The following is a 27,047-nucleotide window of genomic DNA, read 5'->3' on the forward strand; positions in this document are numbered from 1 at the left end:
GCAACACAGAGTGCATGGTAAAATCATAAAGTGCACCCAGGAATTTGAAGCTGCAACCGAGGTGCACTTTTTTGACCTTAGTTGCACCCGGTCACCCAGATTTTTTCGGCCATGCACCCGCAAGTTCTCTTTGAAATCTGCCATACTCCCCAGACTGGTTAATATTGCGGGTTAGAGGCAATGTTTGAGCAGCCTTTTAATTATGCAGCTGAAATAAAGTTACTGCTAAAGTTTGTGTGACTGTAATAACGTTAAGTCTAAAATTTTAAGGGCTGTAAATCATTCACCACTAAAATCTGTAAAAGCTCAGTAAAAACAATCTATATTGGTTTTAGTTTGCCGACATACTTTTCACTGGGGCAAATACAGCATTTATGTAGCCACCTGCCAGAAGTTTGGCTAGCAGTGTGTTGGCCAAACTTAAACCAATTTTTTTTTAACTTTTAACAATTTAGCCAACAATAACCGTGCTGCGCTCCTAATATATCCATTTTAACTGATTTTGTATCACCAGGTTTCTTTCAGGTAATAACATAGTTTGCGCTATGAATTTTGTTCTGCCTGAAAATCGAGATAAACTTTTTAAACATGTCTATGAACAATACTACATTGAAGACATCATTTCAAACAGAAACATTCCTATCAAAATACAAGGTACTGATTTGTATGCAAAGGTTTAAGTGATTTGAAGTATTAAATTTGGTAAATACCTTATTTCAGAAGTTCTCAAACTGTACATCCTGACGTCCCTAGTGTGTCACTTGTATATTTCAAGGTTGTCACACATGCGCGTAGCATGATGTTCTAATAGGGTGTCACACAATCACCAAACCTATACAAATAGGGGGCTGTTGGTGGGGTTTAAAACCCCCAGGAAACCAGGCATTTTTTGTGTATTATAGATGCGTAAACCATCAAATAATAATAGTGCATGGGACTGCAAAATTGTCTACTTGACGCAAGAAAAATGAACCATTTCTCCTCGTTGCACCAACTCAGGCTGTCATATTTTTATGTGATTTCAATTGCACATCAAACACTAGGAATATGCATTGTCACATTAGCTGATGTGCCGTTTAAATCACATTTAATGGTTGTTTAACTGTAACACTTAGCTGTCAGTAAAATAAAGAATGTTTAAACAAACTGAAACAAATATATAGTGTCTTATGAGTTTGAGATTAGCATGGATTAAACTTTTTCCAATTACCTGAAATAAACAGCAAAATTGGATACAAATCCAATTTGGACTCGAATCCAAGGATTCAATATTCTACTTTGAACACTAAATAGTAACCCTGGAAATTCGACCACCGAAGACCTGTTTTGGGACAGTTAATAAAACTCTATTTAGCAACATTTATATGTACACAATTGAATACTCGAATATTTTACCCATTTTAATAACTATAACGAGCTTAAATAAAAAATCACTTCTTATTGTTTTGTTCAAGATACTTTTATGGCAGTCTGTTTTCAATTGTTTTGTTGTAAGCACGCTTCATTTTGTTCTTCGAGATAAAAGCCGTAAATGTAGTTACTTAGGCATATTAATGGTATAATACCAGAAACTCCTGGAAAATTCGAAAACCAATAGGTCTAGAAATGAGAATTGCCAAATTGTATATGAACGTCAAATGGTTTACCAACTTTTTTTTTGTATAAAATTAATTTTTTTGAACCAATTTTTTTTTTTGGCTAATTCTCCGGCTGACATAGTCACCAATATGCTAGCTCTCTACTGATGTAGTACAGTCTAATAGTTACGGCATATTTACAATAATATGCTCTTAACAAACAATCATAGCACTGTTGTCTGCTGCATACTGTTCATTTAGGCTGTTTAATCTGCTAACTTTATGTTGAATTTGTAAACACTTTATTTGCTTCCTACATTAACCTTTTTTTGATTTGTCTTAGGGCTTGAATCTGTTTATCCGTTGACTTTCTGAAACTGCTTTACAGCCCCGACCCATTCACTGCACCCACTTTGAAATGCGCTGCCCTAAATTATGTCAGTTTAAAAAAAATACTAATTTGAAAAAAAAGTTTAACGTTGTTTGTTTGTTTTCAGATGCCAAGTTGGTTCTGCTACGATCAAATGGAAAAGAAATTGATAAATTTTTTAATATCTTTTTTAGCATAATATATAAATTCCATGAGCAGGGAACTCAATTGCGTGTTTTATGTTGGAACATTCTGGTTAAAGGTAACTAAATGTCCTGCACTACATGCATGCAACTTGGGAATTCATTAAAAAAATCCTTGCCTACAAATTTAGGTAGTGAAGGTTATGCTAATATTGTTGGAAAGGCCCTAGCAGAGCAAATTGCTAGTGATAAAGGCTTTGAGGACAGGATACGAAAAATATACCTAAATGGTTTAAAAATGTATGTTTATCTTATTGTGGAGATGATGAAGGAATTTCAGAAACTTTCCATGCAGACGACTGGTCTTATGACAACACCAATGAAAGGAAAAAGACAATCAAAAGCTAAAGTTTCTGACAACATTGGCAAGTTTTTGATTATATCTTTGTATATATATATTTATATATATATTAATCTTATTAAGCTCTATACTATTAGGCAGTATTTCTTCTTATCTTTTATCATTTTTGAAGTCCCTAAATTATCAATCTCAAAAAGTGCATAGGAGGGTCGTCCTTTTTTTGTTTTTGTTTTTAGTTTCTCAGCCTGCTTGCGTATATCTAAAGTTCGATCACCCAGCCTAGGCATGCCACTGCTTTTTAACTATTTCAGTAACTATTTAGAGATAACTCCTTTTCATAGTCGCATGAATTTGAAAAAACTAAAAAACCCATGAAAGTTATCAGAAACAAAAATATTTATATATGTAATCTATTTTACATTTTTTTTAAAAACGTCAAATATAAACCAAATACATGACAAGAACAATTTAAACATTTAATGTATAGGTGTAGATTGGGAAAGGGAGTGTCAACATGGTTTTCAGCTTTTAATGAATTTTATGGACTTGGATATTCACAGATTGTGGGATTCCCAAATTGTTGAAGATGAACTAATTAGGTGAGTAATTTTGCTACAAACATAATTGTTTTATATTTATATATTTTATTGTTTCAGCATTGTATCCAACATTTCCTTCAAAATAATGGAAGATCCAGGTTTAATGAAAAGCAAACCACTTAAGACTGTCTTATTTCATCTGCTTGGGTGCATTATTAAAAAGTAAGATTATTTTTCTAACTCAGCGGTTCCCAAATATTTTTGTTGACGGCAATAATGAATCCAAAATTTGCAAATTTTAGGTAATAGTAGAAATGGTGTTATAAAATCATGTTTGTTTAAAATGCACACCCTAGTACTTGCAAAATGTAAGTATATTTTCCTTGATGTGTCATGTGGTTTAAAACAAAGTATTACCATGCTGTAAAATTGTGAAAAGTTGTTCACGATTTTCGCACTAGGCCACTAATGAGCTGTCAAAATTGTTGTTGCCAATTTAAAGGTATGCTTGTGATTCCCTACATTTTTAGGGAGTTTACTTTGGCTAACTAACTTCATTGTGACACTAACAATGCATTACTCAATAAGAAGAAAGCAAAAAAACAAAGAGAAATATAAATGTTTATTTTTTCAAACACAAGAATTTTGGCATTAACTTACAAACACAGAAGTAGGTGTGTGTGTGCAACTGTGCATCTGTCTCAAAACAAACCTAATGTGTATGCGACTGTCCCAAAACAAAACCAAAATCACACTAAAAAAGCTAAAAGGATTACATGTTTCACAAAGGTGACCGGTTTGGGAACCGCTGCTCTAACTGATTTAACTTTTTTATTTTAAGCATAAAAATACATGCTATATAAAAAACAAATATTATATGTTTGGAAATGTGTTTGTTTTTCCATTAACAAGGAAATGCAGCAGTGTAGAATATTAACAAATATAAAATTTTAGGCACAAACAATCTTTGAGCACTTCATTAAAGTTAATCCAAATGCTTCAGCATTTTGAACACACTGCCTTGCCAATTACGGAAGCTGTTTATTTATGGGTTGATACATACAAATGCAAAACCATTATTGCTGAAATTCTCAGGTAATATTTTTTTATATAGCTAGATATTCACACTATTGGTTATTCATACTATTGTTTGTAGAAAATAGTATTTGACAAAAATTGTTTTTAGAGAAGTAAATAACATCCCAGAAGCTGTTTTACTGAGAGATGGGGCCAGTACGAGGACAATTTGTTTGTTTGTACTTGAAGTTGGTAAACTTTTGCCAAGTGATTTTTTGACAAATATAAGTCTTCTTCTTCACAGGATGGAAGAGGAGGTATTCTTTAACTACATATAAATCTTTACTTTTTTGTCAACAGGTAAAACTGACCATGTTTGTTTATATGTGTACCATTTTTAGACCTATCAAATGAGAAGTGCTGTTCTTGGTGTTATGGGTGAAATTATTGTCCACTGTTTAAGTAAAGAGGGTCTTGATCTTAAAGCAAGATCAACCAGGTAGCCATACTTAACTTTAACATGAGATCTAGAGTTTAACTTTGTTATGTTTCTTATTTATGTGATGCCTATATAAGTGTTTAAATGAAACTATTTTGGTTCGTTGTTCAGCCAAACTTAGTTATAGTCACTACAAAAAAAGGGCAGCTTGAAATATTTTCCTAGGAACCCTCTTTCTGTATTGCTTCACAATACTTAAAAAAAAATTTGCTTCACATTACCAAAATATTTTATGCTGTGAGAAATGTGTTACCATCGTTGATAAAAATTATTTCAATGAGAAAGATTTGCTGGTGACTGGTGAGCACTATTAATATTAAAGAAACATAAAATTTCCTCCTGAGACAAACTTCTGTTATGGGCCGCTGTTCTGTATGAAAATAGCTTAACATAAATTGAATGACTGCATGGAAACTTACAGTTTGGCTTCAGATGGTTGCTGTATTTATGACAGCACTTTCACTTGGTAAAAACATTATAATGTCCTTCTAGTTATGAAAAATAATGCATTATACATGGATGCCTAATTGTGTTGAAACTTAAGTGCAAAAAAACAGGTTTTGAAATCAAATAGTATTATACAAGAGGAGTAATCATTGGAGCACCCCAAATACTACAATTCATATATTTGTATTGTATGTCCTATCAATATCTTTACTTTAAACTATTTTAGAGATCAATTTCTGGACATCATTTATGACCATGCCAACTTAGATGTAAATGCTTTTGTTCGTTCCAAAGCTGTCAACATATTCATTAGTCTGGTTAAAGAAAGGTGTCTTCCTATTAAAAGGTTTGTGATGTTAAATAGAATTTGTCTGCAACTCAAATGGATATATTCATTTTTAATTTATTTCACTTTTAGGCTCTCTGATATCGTTGAACTTAGTGTCCGCTTGCTGTTAGATCGCAGCAATCTAGTAAGAAAAGCCACTGTTCAACTGTTAGAAGGTCTTCTTAGATGCAACCCGTTTGCTGCCACGGTAAGAATAATATGTGTGGGATGTTTATATTTGTTTGGATCTTAAATAAAATAGTGGGATGATACATTAAAATTATTATGACATAATAATAGGTGCTCAATAATTTTACCAAGATTAGACGAATCACAGTATTCTATAAGGCTTCAAGTTATCACTAAAATAAGTTATGCAAGTGAATGCATTTTTGTTGAGCATTTATTTATATATATATGTATCATTTTTTGTATTTTGTAAATAAACTAAAATGTTTTGTTTATTAGTTGCCCATTGTTGAACTGCAACAAAAACGTGAAGAGGCAGAGCATAAGCTCCTGGATCTGCAGCAAAAACATGGTATGGATGTCCAACTTTTTAAAACAACATTTTTGTACCATTTAAGAGATATAGGCTCTATTACAATTTATCATAAAATTTAGCTGTGCCGTTAGTTACAATTTTGATTTCTGCAAAATTGAATGGTAGCTATTTTTTATATACCTAGAATACAGTAATAAATAATAACTATAATAAATTCCACATTTTATGTAAATTATGTTCAATTTATCTATCTTTAAAATTATACAACTATATTTTTGCATATCAACTTGCATTTTGCTGAACCTTCAAAAAACCAAACACTATGTTTTGTAGTGAGTCTTAAAATTGAAAGCAAAAATGTCGATCCAAATTTAGTGATACCTATATATCAGTGGAAGTGAAATCGGCTAATATTTTAGGTAAACCAATACATCAGTTAGGTTAGGGTTCATCAGTTAGGGTTGTTTAGATTTTGAAATTTTTTATCAAAAGGTATGTTTATTGAACTGTTTCGTTGAAAATAATTAGTGAAAAAAACACTATACAACGCAACAAACAAATTATTTGCTTTCAGTTGTTTTAGGCTATATGACATGAAAGTCTGAATTCGGTATCTCACTGTTATATGATTACATACTTTTCAGCATTATTAATAATCTGTTTGTTTTAGCTATTCTTCGACTGATTGCAGTGCTTGCAACATCTTTTTTTAAACTGCTAAACTTTGAAATCACTTAAGGCTCTGGATAGCTGATGTTTTCGTCATACATTTTTAACGAAGGCTAAACATTTATTACACAGGTCAACACAAATTTTCTGGTTTTTACTTTTAAAAACTGATTTAGAGTAACTTGGGGTCGCTGATTTCAAATCTGTAAGTATTTTTTGTCTAATACGTCAGGATTTTAGGTAACATCCTATAAAAAAAATTGAACTTATTGGTCTAAAAAATACACAATCTAGATTGTATTAGTCAATTACTGTTAGTTAATAACATATCTGTAAGTTGATAAGCAGATGGGTGTATTCACAAATATATTTTATGTATGTAAGTTAACGTATCCCACAAATTAAATACGGAAATATAAAATCAGTTACAAAAATTCAATAATGATCAAATTTTCTTTGTAATGATTTTCATTTCTATGATGCTTTTGGAATATCTCTTTTCAACTCCAGCAAGAGTCTGCCATCATGTGGCTATCCTTTCGCCCTTAGTAGTGCTCTTCCGTTGTTTTATTGACCTGGTAATAACATTCCTCTTGCTCTTCACCGATGCTGCCAAGGTTTTCGGGAAATATTGCTCATATTGCAACCGGTAGCTTGAAAGCTGGAGAGAAACTCTTGAATCAGATCTTTGTAATTGTCCGTTTTCTTGTTTCCAAGAAAGTTGTGTATAACTTCAACAAAAGCTTTCCAAGCTCTAGCTTCCTTTGAAGACATAGATGACACTAAATTTAAGTCTTTAGTAATTGTCGAATTCGCGCCCCATGGAATATTCCAGCTTTTAGTTTTTCTTGAGATAACCCAGGAAACTTCAAGCAGATATATTTGTATGCTCCATGAAAAGTTGAGAGCTTTAACTTATTTCTCAGTGAGCCCAAGTTTGGTATGCAAAAGTGAAAGAATGATCTTTCCTGCTGTCACCAGTAGTTCATGGATGATATTTGCATCGCCTGGGATTAAACTATCGCCACACACTTCAAGTCCAACGTTGCTGTTTGGATGGATCCCAATATTAAAAAAAGCGGGAATACTTTTTGTATCCTTTTGCCAACCATAGTTCTCATATTTGCCAACCATACTTCTGGTTTAGGAAATGGAGCCAACACACTCAAAACTGCGTTTGGAGCTATCGATAAAAGCCTCCATTCCTCAGAATTGTATTCACAACTACAATTCTAGAAGAAGATTGCTATTATTGCAATAAACCAAAACATCTTCTAAAACAAAATATTTCAAAAGCATTTCTTCTTTCTTCCTGTAAAATGGTACGCTGGTATCTGGATACAAAAAACGTTTTTCTTTTAATCTCTAAGGCAACAATCCTGCAGACTGTTAGAAAGTCTACATCTTCGTGTCAGAATTGAGATAAATCTGTTAAAGATTGTGAAACTTCCTTCACCAATTTGTGGAAGATAAATAAGAAACAGAAAAAGGAACTTGGTCACTATTAGCAATAGGTGTAAGGCACACTCCGCGTTTGGGTGTTGAATAAGATGTTTAGTCAGGCTAAATTCCTGTGACGTTTACCAGACAAAAATAACAATCATCAAAATGATTTTTTTGTTTCCCCCATACCATGGTTGTTTTGAATGGTAGCTGCACCCGTTTTCCTTCAGTCCAACATCTTTAATTTGAATGCAAGGACCCAATTGACCAGATGCCAGTTAAACGATAACTCGACTAATGGTAGGGGTATTCTAATTCCAATTAATGGTAAGGGTGCTCCAATCTGGCTAAATTTTGTTGTATTTCTTTCCAAAACAAAAATGACAAACATCTAGAGAGCTTCAATACGTACGCAAAACTATTAAAGTAGTCAAACCATAATGTTGGGTTGTGAAATTAAGTCTTTATTACTAAAAAACCTGACATGATAGAGCAAATCTGAGTTCATATTCGGATTCACTCACCCCAATTTTGTTAAAACACTTGTCAAAATTAAAACCTGACACTTTTTTGTAGACCAGTAATATGGCTTTTAACTGCTCTGTTTAGACTTTAGAGCAATGCTCCGCAACCTTTTTTCACTTGCGGCACACCAACAGAGCTAAAAAAATCGGCGTCACACCTACCAAATATATGAAAAAAAAAAAAAAAAAAAAAAAAGCAACGATCCTAGGCTGCCCCGAGAAAGAGTAGCTAATTATGATTAAAATCGCCGAAGGCGCTGGAAATTTGCTGTTTTAGATTATTTTATATTCCGATAGATTTTGCAATTTTACGGTATTGCTAAAATATATTAAGACAACGAAAGGTACTTCAGCCATAAGACCGAAATTAAAACAACATTAACGTCGGAATAAAACAAAGTTCGAAATAATACCAAAATAGGGATAATACCTAATAGTCGTAATAAAGTCTAAATCGGAATAAGTCCTTAACCCCCAATAAGACCCAACCCCAAAGCCAAACGCCAATCCTAAGTTTATCACTAACTCCTCTAGTATTCCGACCACACCTTATCACCAACCCCACACATTACCCAACATTAATCCCAAACAGAGGCAAACAACTCCAATGCCAAAACATCAGCGCCCTAACGGTGTCCAAAGTAGAGCACCAAAACGTTGACACTAAAACATCCAATGCCAGACCGATGACCCCCGATCGTCCCTTACCATCTCCCTAGAGTTTCAGGCGTTATTTTGCCTATTTAAACCTATTTCGGTGAATTTAAGACTTATTCCGGCGGGTATATGTCTTTTTGAGACGATTTAGGATCTTAATCTGTGTCAGATATTACTGCGTATTCGGCTTTATTATGTCCTTGGTCTTGTTACTATGGCACTGTAGATTATTCTGCTTTGGATATTTTTGCTTTATACGTTTTATATTGTGTGTTCCCGGCCAAGTTCTGTAAATTGCACCCCTTGTAATCCCGGACAAGGAACATTGAGGGTGTTTGCTAGCGTATTCGAAAAAATGACTCCTTTTTGTGCTGTGTGCATTTTTGCCTAATTATTTTGGAGCAGCAGCCAAAATTAATTTCACCAAATAATACATATAATCTCCTTTTTCACTTTGGTGCAGAGCTTGAAAATAATTGTTGTATATTTATACTCCTGACACCTTAGAAAACGTTGCGGCACACTGGTTGCGGAGCATTGCTTTAGAGCAATAATAATTCATTTAAAGTAAACCAAAGTGCTTTTTTCTAATGCTGACTAAGGTATACTATAACTGATTTTATGAAAACTACGGATGGGGTGCTGGATTCTGGAGCTCTGGAGTAAAACATTGTCGCTGAAGCCAGAGCAGAAGCTGTTTTTAATATTTTTTGTGAAGCCGGAGCTGTTTAAAATTTGGAGAGCTTGAGCTATGAAATTTTTATCTTCTCTAGCCTGTGTTGCACCTTTTAAAAATTACTACTATGGAGCTGGGGCTAAAGTCGGAGCCGTTGGATATGTGTTTGGTGACTCCTTAGCTGGATCCAGGCCATTTGTTAAGTGTTTAATGGAGCCAAACTGTTTCACTGTGGCACCCCAGGCCTGATTAAAACTCTGTTTATTGCTTTTTGTAGCAGATGAATTGCCACAGGCTGCTATGGAGAAAACCGGCTCGGAATTTGATGAAAATGTATCAAACACATTGCCTGTAGACGGTGAGATTGTGTCTGAAGAAAGCACATCTCAACCCCTTAACAAGGAACCTACTGAAATTGAAAAGCAAAAAGTGAGTGTAGTTTTCATTCAAGGCATGTTGAATTCACAAAAACACCTTACGTATTAAATTAAAAAATGTTAAGATTATGGATGTTAGTTGTGGCCAATTAGACATCAAACTTTTACCCGTTTTAAGTCTTTTGACGGATTTAATTTGTAAGAATGGCCTTTAACTTAATGTTCATGATTTATAGAGTGTTGTGACATATTACCTCGAGTCCGTGCAGTTTGTGGAAAAATTTCAAGAGGCTGTGCCGGTTTTGTGTCAGCTTTTACGATCCCGAACAAGTACTGACGTTATTGAATCCATACGCTTTTTTACTACTGCTTGGGAATTTAAAATGAGCTTAGCAGCAATAGGTATGGTATCCTTTTTGTTAATAACCAAACATTTATTATTTGAAATTTACATAGGCAAGCAGCATTTCTTTTACAATAATAGGAGAATCGATTAGCTGAGGTTTTGATATCAAATCTCACTATTTTATAAAGTGACTAATTATTGAGGATAAATGGCCATTTATTGTGCTACTAACATTAACAAAACAATTATGTTAAAGTTTACTTTTCACATTAAAGACATCACAGATTCACATTTGTAATTTAAGGAATAGCAGAGATGCTAAGTCAAATCTGGAATGAAGATGCAAAAATTCGCGAATCAATTGTCTGTACATACAGGGATCTCTACTTGAAACAGCAGAGCACTTTAAGGTAGACCTGTTGTACGTAATGAATTACTAAAAATACACAGAGATTAGAGAACGTTTGTTTGGGATGTTCAGATTTAAATTTGTTTTAAAAATTTATGGTTTCACTCTGCCTGATTTCCCAATAATTGTCGCATAAAATTCGGTTTCATATAAATGGTTAAAAAAAATACATTTAGGGATGTCGCAAACACCTCAAAGTTATCATGCAACCTTTGCTAAAATCGGGTCTTCCCTAGCACTATACTATAAGTTTTCTTAAAAACCTTGAAAACTTTGTGATGTTTATACCAAACAAGGGCAATAAAGCATTAGTAATCTATTTTCCTTTCTCATGTTACTTTTTCTTAAAGTATCCCTAAAAACCCCTACTCCCTGTTTGAAAAATTTTTTTTTGACAAATATTTTTTCATAATCGGTGCTTAATTTTACCTCTCTTTTTGATGCATCATTGACAAATTTAACAGGAAGTACAAACAACTGTACCTATTATTATTTGAGGACAATGAATCAGAAGAATGCTTGAGCCAATCACATTTCTAATTAAGTAGCTTTGAAAACAAGAGTCTAGGCGGAATTGCTGTCTTCCTCTTTGGCAAGTCTTTTTAAGCAAGATTTAATACAAGATTTAAGCATGTAGAACTTTTTCAATTCTTCTCAGGGTTCTAAATATTTTTACATGTTGGTTGCAAAAATGTCCATATCGTCTCGTTTCGCCAAGGCATTTCTGTTTTGCATCATAAAATGGGTTGACCCAGATTGCTGGTTTATTTTTAAACTACTTAATCAGAATTGTGACTGGCGCAAGCATTATCTTGATTGATTGTCCTCATGTAACATGTACAACGTATTAAAGTCGTTTGTACTTCCTGTTATCTTTGTCAATTGTGCATCAGAAAGAGAGGTAAAATTAAACGCTTATTATGCCATTATACTAAGTTACTATTCTCAGCCAAGGTAAGCTTGTTGCAGGCTGATGAAGCTCACAGGCGATCATACTCGGATTTAAAAAAAAAGAAAAAAAGAAAAAAATGCGATTCAATTTTCCTTATTGCTTTCATCCAACTGTGACATTTTTATACTTCACTTGTATTAAATCTTTCTCAACTGTTATAGAAAAACTATACTTTTAAAAAAAAAAAAAAATTATGAAACTGATTTTCTGCGTCATAGTGGAAATCAGAAACCATATATTTAAAAAAAATGTAGTTTGAATATCCCTAACTTTTGTGTTACAGTTCAGCCTTATTTGATTGGTTAAAACTATTTTGAAATCGGATACTCATTTTATAATAAACCAGCACTATTTATATTTGTAGCACAACTGTTGCTGGACAATTCACAGACAATCTAATAATGTTGGTGGTGAGCTCTAAGGGTGGAAAGCTATCAGCTGCCCAGGCCCTGGTTTGTGAAATGCAAAAGTCTGGCGACCTTCCACGAGGCTTTGTGGAGGTAATAGGCGCGCACTACAAATTTACTCTGACATGGTGATATTTGTGTGACTTTTAGGTGGATTACTATTGATAGTGAATTTTTTTAAAGACCTGAAACAACTGAATATGGTTTCCATAACGATTAATATTTTTCAAATGTACTAAACAGTGTTCCCACTAATATTTTTCAAGTGTAAAAAAAATTAAACAAAAAAAACAATTTAAACGATTAATATTTTCAAATGTACTAAACAGTGTTCCCACTAAACGCACTTTCTTGTTAAACAAAAAAAAAAATTAAATGTAGTGTTTTTAAAGATTTCAAACGCCAATGTTGGCCCTGTAGCCCACACGATCACTGTTCTTCAAGGATTTCTTTAGATAATTGCTTCAGTACCCGTTTTTAAGTTTATCAAAGTTCAAAATTTCTTACATTCGAGCTACGTAAAAGCAATATTTGGGTGTTATTAAAAACAGAAGTGGCCAAAATAAAATATTTTTTTCTTATGTTAAATTTTGTAAAAGTTGCCAGTTGGGTGAATTCCCTTAATTCCTGCGACCTCAAAAAACTAAAAAACAAAACAAATGTTATATCTAGAAAGCAGTGGTGGTCTGCCGCGGACCATGCTATTGACGTTGATGTTAGCAGACTCAAAGAAAGTAAAGTTTAAAAAAGTCTTCCTCGGAACCATTTTGGCAATTTAACGTTTGATATTTTGGGCACCTTGCGCACTAATTTTCGGTTTGTGTGTAAAATTTTCGGCACCTGCGAACAAAAAATTAAGTGAAACACTGACTTTATAGATACATGTTTCATGTAAAAAATAAATTACTTCAGGTAAAAAGTAAATTTCAAAAGGTTGCTTTGTTGCTTAGTAAAAAAAGGTTTATATTGTAAGGATTTAAATTGGCAAAATTTATATAGTTTCAGGATTTTTATAAAAACAAACTTTTAATAACCCTTTGACCACCTGTAAGCTGTAATCAACTAATCTTCTCTTATATTTTTACAAATATTTAAACATGCAGTGAAATATGTTTTGGCAACTTTTTAGATACTGTGGGAACGACTTGCCCGTCCACCTTCTGACTTTACCATTGTTAAAGGTATAAGTGAACTTCAGCAACAAAAGGTCATCACAACTATTATCGCCATGCTTGCACAGTTAGTAAATGATTCCTTTTGTATATATAAACTGTATTGTTCCCCAGCATGCTGACATGTCTTCTGCGATTTTTACTTTGGTCTTTACGAAAAGTATTTTGTTTCAGATGAATTGATCTAGGGACGTCCATAATACAAAGTTAATATTTTTCTATGTAGTGGCACCCCGGACATCATCAAACCTAAACTGGACCTTCTGGTCGAGATCGGACTGCGAGAGTCCATTTCTTACGACGGCTCGCGTCAAATCTTTGACTTTGAGCTTGCTCACAACACTTGCGTCGCCTTATCCAAACTGGAAGCCAAGAAAACGATCGCGGGGAAGTACCAGAAGCCATACAGAGTGCCCAACGACCACCCTGCCATTACAAAGATTTGCGACCTCGTCGTTAAAGGCAAGCATTGAGTCGAATTGAATTCAATTGAAAGAATGTTTTCTGAAAACATTTTAAGATAAACATGTGCTAACACTCGCTAGTGCGCTCGCCAGTCGGGGCGAGTGTCTCCCAATCAAAATTATCCGGGAAAAATAACACTCGCCAAAAATGCCGGCACGCCGTTTGCGTATTTTCGTTCTACCAAATTGTTTTTCAATAATTTGAACTGACTTACTATTTCGGTGTGTATAGAATATACATACTTTTTAAACATGAACTAAATGTAAATCAACGATATTTATTATTGATCCATCATTTAAACCAGTGTTTCCCAACCTTTTTTGCACTAGTGCCCCCTTGGGCTCAATATTATTTCATATCGCCCCCTAATCTTGCGTTACAGTAAAGTATTATATTATTCGTTGTCTAACATCATATGGTCTTCACTTTCGTATCGATAAGCTGTCAGTCATAGTTAAGGCTGTCTAACAGACATTCACTATTGGAATTTATACATACATTATTTCACCAGGTTATGTTATTACCAGGAAAATTTCATATCTTTCTGCACCAAGACTTTAAATCCTTTTCTAGTCGCGGGCACCAACCAAACTCATAAAGGTCCCTGTGGGCCGCACAAAATGTTAACTTAGAAAAATGTTAGAACAACTGTGAATCAGGCGGGTCCCGGATTTTTTTCATCCAAACTACTAATGAAAAGTGTAATAGTGTTTGTTAATCTTTTGGAGTCCTGGCGCACCTGGGGAGCGAAGCGAGCGCGATTTTTTTGGGGTATAACGGCATTTCTTTTAAATTTCCTGCTATAGTTTTTATTACATTGGCAAAAAAAGAAAAAATATATGTCTAATATTTTTGAAACCGTTTTCCGTTTGTCCGCGACACACTTGGCAGCCTTCCACGTCCCAACGGTAAAGAAGCGCTGATCTAGTCCAAAGACAGCATCAAAACGTAAACAAACTGGACGTAGAAACATAATTCGCGCGAAGCCCGAAAAATTTTCACCCGTACTAAGTTAAAATAGTCATTTTGCCGCGTATAAAACGGTGAAACGCAACAGCAACCAACAGCTTTACATAAGAAAACCAATTATTACGTAACAATGGTCGGGAAACTACTACAGTTCGCAGTACGGAAGTTGTCATTTAAGGTTAAAAGTTACCTACGTCCTACAGTGCTGTTTGTTACTATTTTAATGTGAACTTTTTATAAAATGTATATCTGAAATTAAAGGCACCTGTTGAGCTAAGATTGTAAAAAATAGCGAGGTCATGAAATAAACCTAAAAGGGTGGTAAACCTATTGGCCCGCAGCGGGTTATTATCCTATTGTGAAGAAGTTTTTGTGAAATATATCAAGGTTATTCACCAAAATGTACGTATGCTGTAATAAAACTTATTTTAAGCAAAACAATAATGTGAGTTCATCCATCGTTGTAATCGTAACCGTCTGACGAAATACATGAAAATAATGCTTATTTTATCTTTAGAAATGTATTAAATCTCGCAGGTTGTGACAAGGAATCGAAAACGTGGATTCGCTTCGCCTTGCAAGGCATCGGCGTCATCTTCCAATTGGCCGCTCATCCTATCAAGGTTTCGACTTCCCTCATCAATCGAATCAAGCTGACAATGTCCCCCCACCTCAACAAACAGGCTGACGGTGGTGCGTACATTTTCTTTTCTTTTTTGTCCTTAAAGCTAGCTGGAATAAAACGAATTTGTGCACTTCTTTTTGTCCGTATCGAAGCTCGAATAAAAGTAATTTGAGCACTTTTTTGTTCGTACATATCTCGAATAAACTCATTTTGGCAATTTTTTGACGTATGTAGGTGGAATAAAACTAATTTGGTTACTTTTTTGTCCGAAAACGTAATTCGAATAAAACTCATTTGGGCACTTTTTAAAATTAAGTAAACTAAACATGGGGGTACTTAAGGTATTATATTCAATAATCCTAGTATAATAGTGAACATGTGGGCTCAAGTAGACGACTCGAGATCGAATTTTGTAAAAAAAACACCTACAATTTTGTAAAAAAACAACGACATTTAAACGCAAAAAATGCGCTTATCAGGAACACTGACCGCCACACTACATGTTATGTTACAGTGGGCAGCAGCAGCAGCATGCAACACGAGTTATTGACTCGGTTGTTTCAAATATATGGCGAGTGTGCGTTGAAGCTGCTTATATTTATCGATGGCGATGTTCAGGCAGAACTTAAGCAGCGAAGGTGGGATTCGGAAAGTTAAATTTATTTTGTTGAATAATTCTAAAAAAAAACTTTTTTGTTTTTTCTCCTGGCGCATGTCGGCTGTCGTTTTTTATGCTTTACTCCAAAGTTGTTGTTTTTTAACATGTCATAAAACTTGTTTCAGCTGTTTGTCACTTTTATAGAAAACTCCAGGAAGAACACGACGAAAAGGAGAAAAAGAAACGAAAAAAACGACGAACCCTTATTAAATCTCCGGACAAGGTACTAGACAATTACTAAACACGTTCATACACTTTTTTGAAAAATACGCCACTTAGAGTAGACCACGTACCGGTCGTACACTTTGCCGGTTAAGTAAATGTAGGCCCTAACGATGTAACGATCTGATACTAGGATCAATATTCTGTTGTTTTCACCTATTAAACAACTTTGTTACTTAGAATGAGAGCATCGGTAATATTGAAGAGGACATGGGTGTGGGTGGAGCAACGGTCGATGACGAAGATCAAGACTTTCTAAAAAATATTCTAGAAACCGAAGTTGTTGGTAAGATATCTTATTATAATTTGAACTTTTTTTCTGTAGTTGTTATCTGTAAGTGTATTGTTCGGTATATAAACAATGCATTATTGTATGAACATTAGGTTGTCTCTTTATAGAATCCAAAACCATCGGCGTCAGGTTTTAGTCAGTCAGTTTTTACTCATGTTTTTAACTATGAGTTTTACTTGTCCTTGTTGTATGAAGTACTTCATTAGTTTCTTTGCATCGTTAGTTACTTGTTTTTAAATATTACAAATTTTTGACATTTTTTACAAAGTCAAAAAATAATGGCCCTAATTATGATTAATTAACTTGTGAACGTACTATTTTTTAAATGGGTCTACCATATTTTTCATGATTTGTGATCTCATGTAATGAAAATATACTAAGATAAAGAAACGTCTCTACATCTGCAGACCGATGTAATATTAAAAAACGTTAATCAAGGAACTTCTATATAACAAAGTTTATTGGGATGCTTCGCTTTCATTCTATTTTATTCACATGCTACGCTTTCATTCTATTTACCTATTTTGGGTTGGGTTGAGGGTAAAAAAACTTTTTTGGCGGATCCGCTAGAACCACTTAACGGAACCCATTTGATTCTTGGACCCCTCTTTGAGAACAACCGATACTATATAATACAGAAGTTTTAAAAAAGTTACAAAAAAATGGCCAAGATATATCAATAGATTTTTGCCGTAGCTAACTTAAAACTTAAATTTAAATGCCTTGCCCTATCTCAATTATTTTTTTTTTTCTATTTCAAACTAATCCGGTTTGCGATACAGGCAGTGTTATATTTTTTATCGTCAGCCCCTGGAACTCTACTTGGTGACGTCACTGAGCTGGTTGTTCGATCGAGCATGACGGCGGTTACTCCAGGTGACATATTTGGAGTTCGAATGCAACAGAGTGCAACGCTGGCGCTCGCAAAATTTATGCTGGTATGTAAAACCTGGGTTTCGTTAATAGGAAAAAAACCTAAAAATTAGGCCTGAAAAAAAATCGACCCTATGGCCATAGCCGTCTGTTGTTCTACTTGTTTAACTTAATGAACTTCTGCTAAAAGTAGATAGAATTGTTTGGCTAAATACAAGCCTTTCAACGGTTTATTAACAACTCTTAGTAAGCTTTATTAACAACTTTTAATAGTGGAATAATATACTTTGTGATTACGGTTTGTGTAAAAAATTTAACTTTGTCTCTGCAGTATCGCTTCGCGCGATAATGTGAAAAAATATTATTTTACCCTTTAAACTTAATTAGGCGTTTTACCGTTTAGATTTAGAGCAAAGTATTATACGCTTGGTTTACGCTAAGGTTTGGCTATTGGTGGATTAAGGAGTTGTTCCCAAAAGTATTAAAATTTTGTTGTATCAATGTAACTCAGTTAAGTCTGCATATTTATGTAAATGCCAAAAAAAAGATTAATTATTTGGGATGCTCAAACAGTTTATTTTACTGTACATAGAGTCGATCATGCTTTAGGTTAAACATTGGTAATTTAAACATTTTTATAGCCTCGGATAAACTTTATCCTTTTTTAAAAGCTTCTTTAAACCACTGTGGTTTTACAAAAGTTGTTTAAAAAACGGCTGTTTAAATTATTTGTAAAAGCTTAATGGTAATCTTTTGGTTTGCCTGGTTAGGTTAGTTCCGAGTTCTGCGAACGTCACTTGCAAATATTCTTCACAATTTTGGAAACTTCGCCACACGAGGGCGTTCGGGCTAACCTGATTATAGCGGCAGGCGATTTGTGCGTTCGATTTCCAAACCTACTTGAACCATGGACGTCTAGGATATACGGAAGGTAAAAGAGATTTAAATTCACCCGAATATTTAAACTTCTATATAGGTCGTTAACAAAGTATTATTGTAGATTGAATGACACTTCAACAATGGTTCGAATCTATGGCATAAAAGTGCTCACGTCATTGATCTTGAACGACATGATAAAGGTTAAAGGTTATGTGAGTGAAATGGCGCGTTGTACAGTCGATGAGAATGAGCGTATCGCTATGCTTGCAAAACGTTTCTTCCAAGAACTTTCGAAGAAGGTAAGCTATTACCTGCTGTATTAGGGTTTTGAACAACTTGCGTTTCTATTTAGAGCAGTGGTTCCCAAGTGTTTTAAATATTCCTCGCTTAAAAACCCAAACCCTGTCAATTCCTCTGCATTAAAAAGCACAAAAGTACTCAACATTTTTTGTGTACTTTGATATACCTTTCTGACAGAAAACCAAACCTACAAATTTACAAAAAAGTGTATGCAAAACGTAAATGGACTCATAAAATTTGTTGTTTAATGCGATTTTTTGTAAGTTTTTTACCAAAAAAGTAAATACCTTCTTTGATAATTATGCGGTTTTACACTGCGTGTCAAAGCGCCTTAAAGCAGTGCTCCGAAACCTTATGTAATTGTGGTACTTTAACAAGATTGGAAGATGTCATAGCATACTCACGAAAACACATAAAAACTCTTTAAGGCAGCCGAGAGCAAATTAATGACTTATTGATAGATTTACCACGTCAAAATTTTGACGTTTTGGACCCTTAGTATTAAATTCTGTGAGTATTTTTTACTACATTAAAATGTATTTTAAATTTTAAGTTTTGCTTGAGGATATTCAGATCAATTTTGACTTTCGTGAAAGAGGTGGCTTATTGTAACATTTCAAAAAGATGATGTGGTTTCGTGTACTTTGTTTCTGTTCAGGGCAACGCGGTATACAATGTGATGCCGGACATCATCAGTCGCTTGTCGGATCCCGAAGTTGGAGAAGTGGATGAGGTTGACTTCAAATCCATCATGAGGTTTCTCTTCGAATACATCCAGAAGGATCGACAAACCGAAAGTTTGGTCGAGAAACTTTGCCATCGTTTCAAAGCGACTAGGTGCGAATAGTTGTTACTCGGATAGACATAAACAACACGAGTACACGACTGCCAAATGTGGGCATAAATTTTGCCGCTTTGTTTATTGAATTAACCAAATCATTAATCAAATATAGTACCCGTTCTTATTAAATATATGCTCATTCGCCATAACTCATATGCCAGAACTTAAAAGTTCAATGCTACCTTGTTGAAGTTGTTCTGCGTAAATTACAGCATCTGCATTGATTAATAAACTATTAATATATCTTCTTCCGAGTGTAGGAAAGTTTTCCCATTTTTGTATTTTAATATTTTAGGTCATTATTTGAATGCCAGTTTGTAAACGCGCGGTTTTAGACATTTTCCCTGTCGAAATCTCCGTGTTCACCAATTTTATCAAACCATTACGATAAAGGTTTGAACAGCATTCAATGCGGCCAACGATTCTGGAAATAAAGCCTAGCTTTTTGCATTTACCCGCTTTGCTTACCAGAGTGGTTCAACAATGGCGTGATCTCGCCTTCTGTCTCTCCCTGCTCAATTTTCCCGAACGCGCCACTAAGCGATTGGTCGAGAACTATCAGTTCTACTGCGAGACATTGAGGGACGAGCAGGTCTACTACTCTTTCAACAACATTCTCGGCAAGTGCAAGAAACTGGCCAAACCCGAAACCAAGGTCTGTTATGGAGTATTGTTAAGTTTGGTAATTAATTTTGTACATTTAACGAACGATTACATAGTCTTAAGTTTTTATTTTTACTTATTTTGATCATAAATTATATCATACGAGGTTGTTTACAAAATTAAAAAAATGCCCTTACAGAATGTTGTTGTTAAAAAATTACTAATTTCTGTGATTTACACAGATAGATTGAGAAATTAAGCACCTCGTTTATAATTAAAAGTTATTCATAGAACGGTAATCGCCCCTTGTTGTGTTGGTAAACTTCTTCAAACATTTTTTTAAACCGCCATTAATCATTAAATGTTTTCCTACAATGTGCACAGTTTATGTGTTGTTTTAAAGTTGTTATGTTTTTCGTTTTTTTGAGTGCTTTAAGCGGTTTGCAATCACTGACCTACAGCCCAACGTGGTATAATATACATAGCGGTCAACATTTACTTAGTATTTTGTCGATAAATGCTGTTTTCATTTATTTTTATTGTGACCTTACAGAATCAGATTGAGGAGCTTGAAGGTAAGATAATCGACGCTCACACGCAGGGAATGAGCGAAGATGAGTCGACAGCGAGAGCGGCACAGGCTTCCAGACAATACAAGATACCTCAATCACCCAACCCTAGTCTAACTGGTACGTACGATCCCTGTTTTATATGCATACTTAGGTAAAACAGTTGGATAGTAGAATATTTATAATTTAGTGATTTAGAAGTATATATGAATGAATTACTCCACCATATTGTTCATAGATAAAATATTTAAAACGTGAAAGGTGGATTATTTTGGCCGGGAGTCAAAATTCAAAAACTTATCTAAAAAATGGTTAATACGAAGCTACTTACAGTCTATTTTAGCTAGCCGTATAAATATACAGTTAATAAATATAACATTTGTTAGAACAGATCAGTCCGTAGTATAGATTATTTGCTTCACATGCACGTAATATTGTTTTATCAAAAAAAAACTCGTATTCGATTTAGCCTAAGTTGTGTACAAGATATTAGCCAGTAGTCAACAAGTTGACGCACTACACTCGTCACTAAATGCGAGTCTAATATCTAGTGAAAAATTAATTTTAATAAACAACAATTAATCCCTGAGTTTAAATGAAAAAATGAGTCAGCGTATCGCCGTTGGATCTTTTGACAAAAGAATTTCGTCAGCACCGAACGTGAGTTTTTAGATAAACTGAATGTGTTACCACGGCGCTGAAGGTAGTTGACTGATGTTATTGTGCTTTGCGCAGATTCGGCAAGAAAACGGAGATTCTCCTTGCTACGAGGACTGTCAATTACTTGCGACAAACTTGAACTGGAACCGGATGCCGCGTTAGATGGGGTAAGAGCTCTGTGCTTCACAGTTAGGTAGTTGCATGGCTGGGTCTTGGGTTTATCGGTCAGTTAAGTTACCTATCGCTGTTGTTTAGTGATATACAGGCCAGGACAACATTTCATCCGATGTCATGTTGAAAAACGGCATAGAAACGAGATGATAAGTTCGCGCAAAGCACAAAAAAATAAAAAGTTATTAAACAACCCGCAAAAGACACACCTCCATATTGAAAAAAACAAAAACAACATAGATTTCTCACGAACGAGGTGACTTTTATCGTGTATCCTAGTCAGGGCCTTTGTCCATTCGATAAAAGACGAGTGAGAAATCTCAGCCCCAAAAACTATAATCAGATTTGTGCTGAGAGACGAATTGACCCGTTTCTGTTAGTATTTTCTCCGCGTCCATTTAACAATCCTCTTCTGTTTTGTTTTAGAGTTTCGATTCCTCCACCAGTGGCCTTATATCCAAGTTTCGTCGACTTTCTTCAGACTGACGTTTACTGTGCATTTGTTTTAAATTACATTGTGTATTTTGTCGCGATTTTACTCAGAGAATATAAATTTTGTAAATGCCGTTTCTCGATCCGCTTGATCACCATTTTTTACTTTTTACCCAACAGTGTTTTTTATTTTTGCGTTTTTTGATCTGATATTAAACAGATTTTGTTTTCAAATTTACTGGTTGTTTAGCACATATTTTTATGTTCTCTGAATCAAAAGGTGCGCCGGTACTAGTAAGGTATAACTTAGTGTTGCAAATACTGCCTCATATCCGTAAAAATTTGACAGTACTCCATAGCAAGGTACAGTTTTCACGTTGTGCGAAATTTAATGTTGTGTGAAAACCGAATAGACTTGAAAAAAACAAAAACTATGTGTTTAACAAATTCGCGACGGTTCGTGACCTTCTTTAAATCCGTTTTAAATTGCACATTTTCGCACAACTCTAAACGTAATAACAAATTGATTATTTGTTTTACATCCCTCAGAGTATGACGTCATATTGTATGTATTTTAGATCCTATATTTGACCCGGCCCGCCACAATATTTTAGGTTTCTCATGCGGCCCACGGCTAAAAATAATTGCCCACCCCTGATCTAGTAGGTTACTCGGCATGTTTACATAACATCATTTTTCTGTCACTAATGGCTGCAACAAGAGTGGTGGAATTGAAGGTTCGACTTATAACGTAACTAATGAAGAGGTATAAAACGATTAAGAAGTTGGTTAACGTGGCACAGGTTTAAAACGGCTTTTGGCTGCGACGTTCATAGTTTCTACTATTGTGTTAGATAAAGACACGGGCTTTGTGTCTTTCAACCTGTTTACGGTCTTCGTTAGGTGTTCGACGTACCACCAAGAAGAAAAAAATTAAAACGCGTAGCAACAAGCGTCGTAATGACGTGAGTGATGACGACAACGATGACGTCGATGATGACTCACCGGGTCGGAGGGAACCACGCGTACCACGACGCGCAACGAAGAAAACAGTTCTTAACTTTTCAAGTGACGATGAACTGGATGATGACGTTAAAGGTAAGAACACGACGTTTTTATATTTTTTTTTCCAGGCAACAAAAAAACTCGGATCGTGGTTTATACGTTTTCAGCAAAACCAGTGACTATAGCATTCTAATTTACATATTAAGCATAAATATTTTTGTTACCCAAACTTGCTGGCATGCGATATTTCAAATTAATGCAAACTTACACGAACTATGTTATAATTCGGGTGATTTTTTTGACATGTCAAAAATAGTCAAAATTTTGTCAAAAAATTTCACTTTAGGTTAAAATTTGTTAAAGTGAAATCTTATTATCACATATGGTGTCTATTATCACATATTAAAAATCTTAAGGACTCCAACTTCCGGAAACGGGTTATTTTCAAGATGGCTTCTAAGATGGCCGCCAAACCATTAAAATAACAGTAAATTGGCCATAACTTGGTCATCACATGACCAAAACATGTAGTTTTGGTGTCTATATGTAGGTTTTTATATCCTGTTAGGTCGATGAGACCATTCTTTGAATTGTTGAATTATTTGATAACCTATAAAATAAAATGGCAATCGAAGATGGCTGCCAAAACAATAAAAATGAACAATAATAATGTATTGTTTTTTTTAAAAAAAACGGCGAATTTTTATATATATTTGGACAAACTAAGCAGGCATAAAGAGTTCATACAATGTGGTCATGTAAACTTTTGACATAATCAGCGTAAAGAAAGCACATAGATCAATTTTTGCTAAAGCTCTTCGCTGTTACTCTCGATGTCATCGTCTGTAATTATGTGATTGCTGTATGGGTTGACACATGAACCAGTTTGGCATCGTCCATATGCATCATGGCATGGTAGCCCATATCTCCGGCAACCACATTGAGGTGGACACAATTCGCAGTTGCAGTATATTATTTTTAGTAGGTTGTCCGAGGCAACTTTCATGTCCGTCATGATTGGAACCATCTGATTATTGTCTACTTTCCATCCCCATTCTATAGAACATCCATACCATTCAGTAACCATCCAGACCATAATCTGGTATTAAACTTTGAGACAAATATATTAAAGGTCCGCGTCTCTCCCAATTAAAGTCGTACTTTGTCGATGAGAGTTGTCCACTGCCGTCTTAACGATGTTAACATCTCCATCGCCTGGTGTGTTGATCACATTTTGTACTTAGATAAATTAGTCTTTTCTTGTTGGAACTCGGAACAATAACTGCTCTTTCTTTCTAATAAATTCAGTGTCTGCAGTAAAGTGAACAATCAGGTGCACGTTTATGTCGCGTCTTTGATGGGTAGCGTCTTTGATAGACGGGCCACCATATCCATCAAACACACTGTTGCTAAGCCATAATGCAATAGACCCATAACTCAGATCGTGAATCGAACAGCAACTTATGAGGTCTCTCAAAAAAATGGGAGGCTTGCCACATGGTTGCGGGATGAATGAAAAAACAGCGCTAACTCTGGACAATGTCCATGCCAGTTACTGCAATGTACAACATGACAATGTAAGAGTTTAACAACCTGACATATACCACCACTCCACCAGTAACAACACAAGGAAACCATTCGTCTTCCGTGCCAATTGCCCCAGACCGCACGACCGATCCCGGTCTTGTTGTTTCAGAGATTCATCGTGGTATCCTAAACAGGTGATCTCTCCACGCGGGGGAAGTGATGAAGCACGGGCTAAGAACATGCCAGCAGTGTGACGTCAGGCGATTATGAAATAGTGAAAGAATCCGCCTCAAAAACCGATCACTATAGGTCCTTGATGCATCGAGTGCCATAGGGAGCGAACCACCGGTCGTCAGTAAAACATCAAAACTAAATGACCCACGACGCCGAAACACTAATGGAGTACTTTTATACAAAAAACATTGTTTAAATAAATCTATGCATTTCTAATAGGTCAAAATTTTGTCAAAATATTCTTATCTATTTTAATACATGGTTTTATATTTCAGAAAATGTCTGTGATATAATCCTTGATCCAAACGAATCTCCATCAACCCCCATCAGACGCGTAAAGACTCCCAAACGAAGTCCTATGCGATCCGTCTTGAGAGCATAACTTATCGACTGTATACAAATTAAACCTGCCATTTGTTTGTAATGAACACTAGCCACGGGTCGACCCCATAATAGCAATTGTTTGGCAAGATACATTGTTACTGTACCTGTAGGAAAAGTAGTTTTACATATACCGCTAAAGTTTGTCGAACTTTAGTTGCACTATAGTACTATACTGTAAGTGTAAGATCCATTTTAATATGTTTCTGTTAATTTGCAATGCTAAATGGATACACAGAAAGCAGAATTCAAGATGTTTTCGAAATACGGTAAAAAAAGTACTAGTAACTTTGCGTCGGTATTGACAAATTCACCTTTAAAGTTCTGGATGTTTTTGGAGGTAACTGTAAGAAAAATGCATTTTAGCTGTACGTTTCTAAAACCCGAGCATACTTTTGTTCATTTTTCGGTTTATTATGTCGTAAATGACTGTAGTGTATATATGTCATTTTCTCTACCGTGGCCTAATGTTATTGCTATAACAATATACTGCCAGTTATATAAGGTATGTTAATACATTTTAAATATCATTTAGGTATTGCAGGATCGGGCAAATAATAGAATGAAATAGGAATAAATGGTAATTTACGCTACAACGTTTATCCAGCTGGATGACACTTTTTGTATTGTCATAAGTTTAAAGGGCCTGGGTCATAACCCAAAGTTTTTGTCCCCTTGCCCAACCTTAATCATCTACAGCCTTTCACAGCAACTCTCTATCAGACACTCTTACCGTATTCAGCACAAACCGTAGGAGAATATTTTTAGTACTCCGCCTGTTGTACCCATTTCTTTTCCTAAAACTTTCTATTACAAGGCCAGAATGGGACCAGTTACCAATTGTTGTTTAAAGCATTCCAGTGGTTTTAGGTAGTGATTTTTTAAATTGTTTTGAGGAACCTATACGAATTTTGAAATTACTCCCAAGTCTCTAAAAATATAGCCTTCTGTAAACGCAGCAAAAAAATTTGCGGTTACAAACTTAGAAGAAAAGTATCTTTTTATTGGTATCAATTTATTAGTTGTCAACAAAGCAAAACCTTTAAAATTGGCTTAAGATATTTCCGATTTTCTTGAACTGCGGAACTCATCCTAAAGTTTATTGGTACTGGTAGGCTAGGGCTGTCATATTTTCAGCACCCAAAAATAGGACATTTTTTTGCTGGGAAGTAAATCGAAAGTAGAATTGTTACGTTTGAGTTTGATGATGTTTTACATTTGCACGAAATAACAAAACCAAAGCAAAAGTTACAAAAACAACAAATCAAATTTATTTTTAATTATAGCTTATTTTGCTTTATGGCTGTCTAAATTTAAAATTTACTAAAGAAAAATGAAAGCATCTGCTGAGAACTATCTGTATGCTTATTGACCAGTGATAGGCAACCTACGGCCCGCGGGCCGAATCATTTGGGCATTTCTGAGCGTTCTTGAGAAAAGAGGACATATGGCAGGCCTACTTAAACCTGTCGAAGGTAATAAGTTTTCTTATTATGTGAATCCAGTGACGTCATATGTCTTTTTTTTTCGCTATGCCTATTATAGTTGAATCTTTTGTTACCTTGCTTTCGGTATATTATAAATATTTTTTTAGACTTCAGTTGTTGGGTAAATGACCAAATTACTTTAATTGTAAATGACCAAAATTTTCTTAAATCGGCTCATTTAACTTATAATTATCAAACAAAACAAAAAAGGCGTGTTTACAATGCGTTTAGTTTTGTTTATATCAAGTAAAATAGCGCTGGGACCCACTTCACTAGCCATGTAATATATTTTTAGTGGAAACGCGTTTCACTACTAAATGCAATTCAATTGCTTTCGATACTGGCGTCCGTGAGTAGACAAAAAATTGAGGCGTGTGTCATATTACAAATTAGCACGCCTAATTACACCAATTACAGTTTGTTACCTGTGCCAAAT

The 27,047-nt window shown here is 34.8% G+C and overlaps 1 protein-coding gene across 2 annotated transcripts; it reads left to right on the forward strand.

Annotated features, from left to right (window-relative positions):
* Positions 1 to 524: 524 nt before the first annotated feature.
* On the forward strand, positions 525 to 26,284 carry LOC146148452 (condensin complex subunit 1-like). Of its 2 annotated transcripts, none has more exons than XM_083386562.1 (29): positions 525 to 654; positions 2,075 to 2,209; positions 2,282 to 2,515; positions 2,939 to 3,050; positions 3,108 to 3,212; positions 3,945 to 4,085; positions 4,177 to 4,324; positions 4,409 to 4,506; positions 5,180 to 5,299; positions 5,372 to 5,489; positions 5,750 to 5,822; positions 10,033 to 10,184; positions 10,369 to 10,534; positions 10,783 to 10,888; positions 12,204 to 12,339; positions 13,376 to 13,485; positions 13,645 to 13,880; positions 15,390 to 15,545; positions 15,992 to 16,115; positions 16,280 to 16,358; positions 16,538 to 16,643; positions 17,457 to 17,587; positions 18,293 to 18,453; positions 18,523 to 18,700; positions 19,360 to 19,538; positions 20,014 to 20,197; positions 20,699 to 20,834; positions 22,881 to 23,075; positions 25,019 to 26,284. In XM_083386562.1, the coding sequence occupies exons 1-29, from the start codon at positions 546 to 548 to the stop codon at positions 25,123 to 25,125; spliced, it is 4,035 nt and encodes a 1,344-aa protein (XP_083242688.1). In that variant the 5' UTR covers positions 525 to 545; the 3' UTR covers positions 25,126 to 26,284. The 2 variants fall into 2 exon arrangements, with proteins under 2 accessions (XP_083242688.1, XP_083242689.1); XM_083386563.1 differs by lacking the exons at positions 22,881 to 23,075; positions 25,019 to 26,284 and adding exons at positions 21,450 to 21,541; positions 21,972 to 22,144.
* Positions 26,285 to 27,047: the final 763 nt, after the last annotated feature.

Source organism: Ascidiella aspersa, chromosome 4 (genome assembly GCF_963924565.1).
Source record: "Ascidiella aspersa chromosome 4, kaAscAspe10.2, whole genome shotgun sequence".
Classification (NCBI taxonomy): Eukaryota; Metazoa; Chordata; class Ascidiacea; order Phlebobranchia; family Ascidiidae; genus Ascidiella; species Ascidiella aspersa.

Excerpts from the sequence above, each read along its gene's own strand:
- LOC146148452 (XM_083386562.1), top strand. The coding sequence starts at position 546 with ATGAATTTTGTTCTGCCTGAAAATCGAGATAAACTTTTTAAACATGTC. Across the intron at positions 18,454-18,522 it reads ACGTCTAGGATATACGGAAG|ATTGAATGACACTTCAACAA; the intron begins GTAAAAGAGATT and ends GTATTATTGTAG. Across the intron at positions 20,198-20,698 it reads TGGCCAAACCCGAAACCAAG|AATCAGATTGAGGAGCTTGA; the intron begins GTCTGTTATGGA and ends GTGACCTTACAG.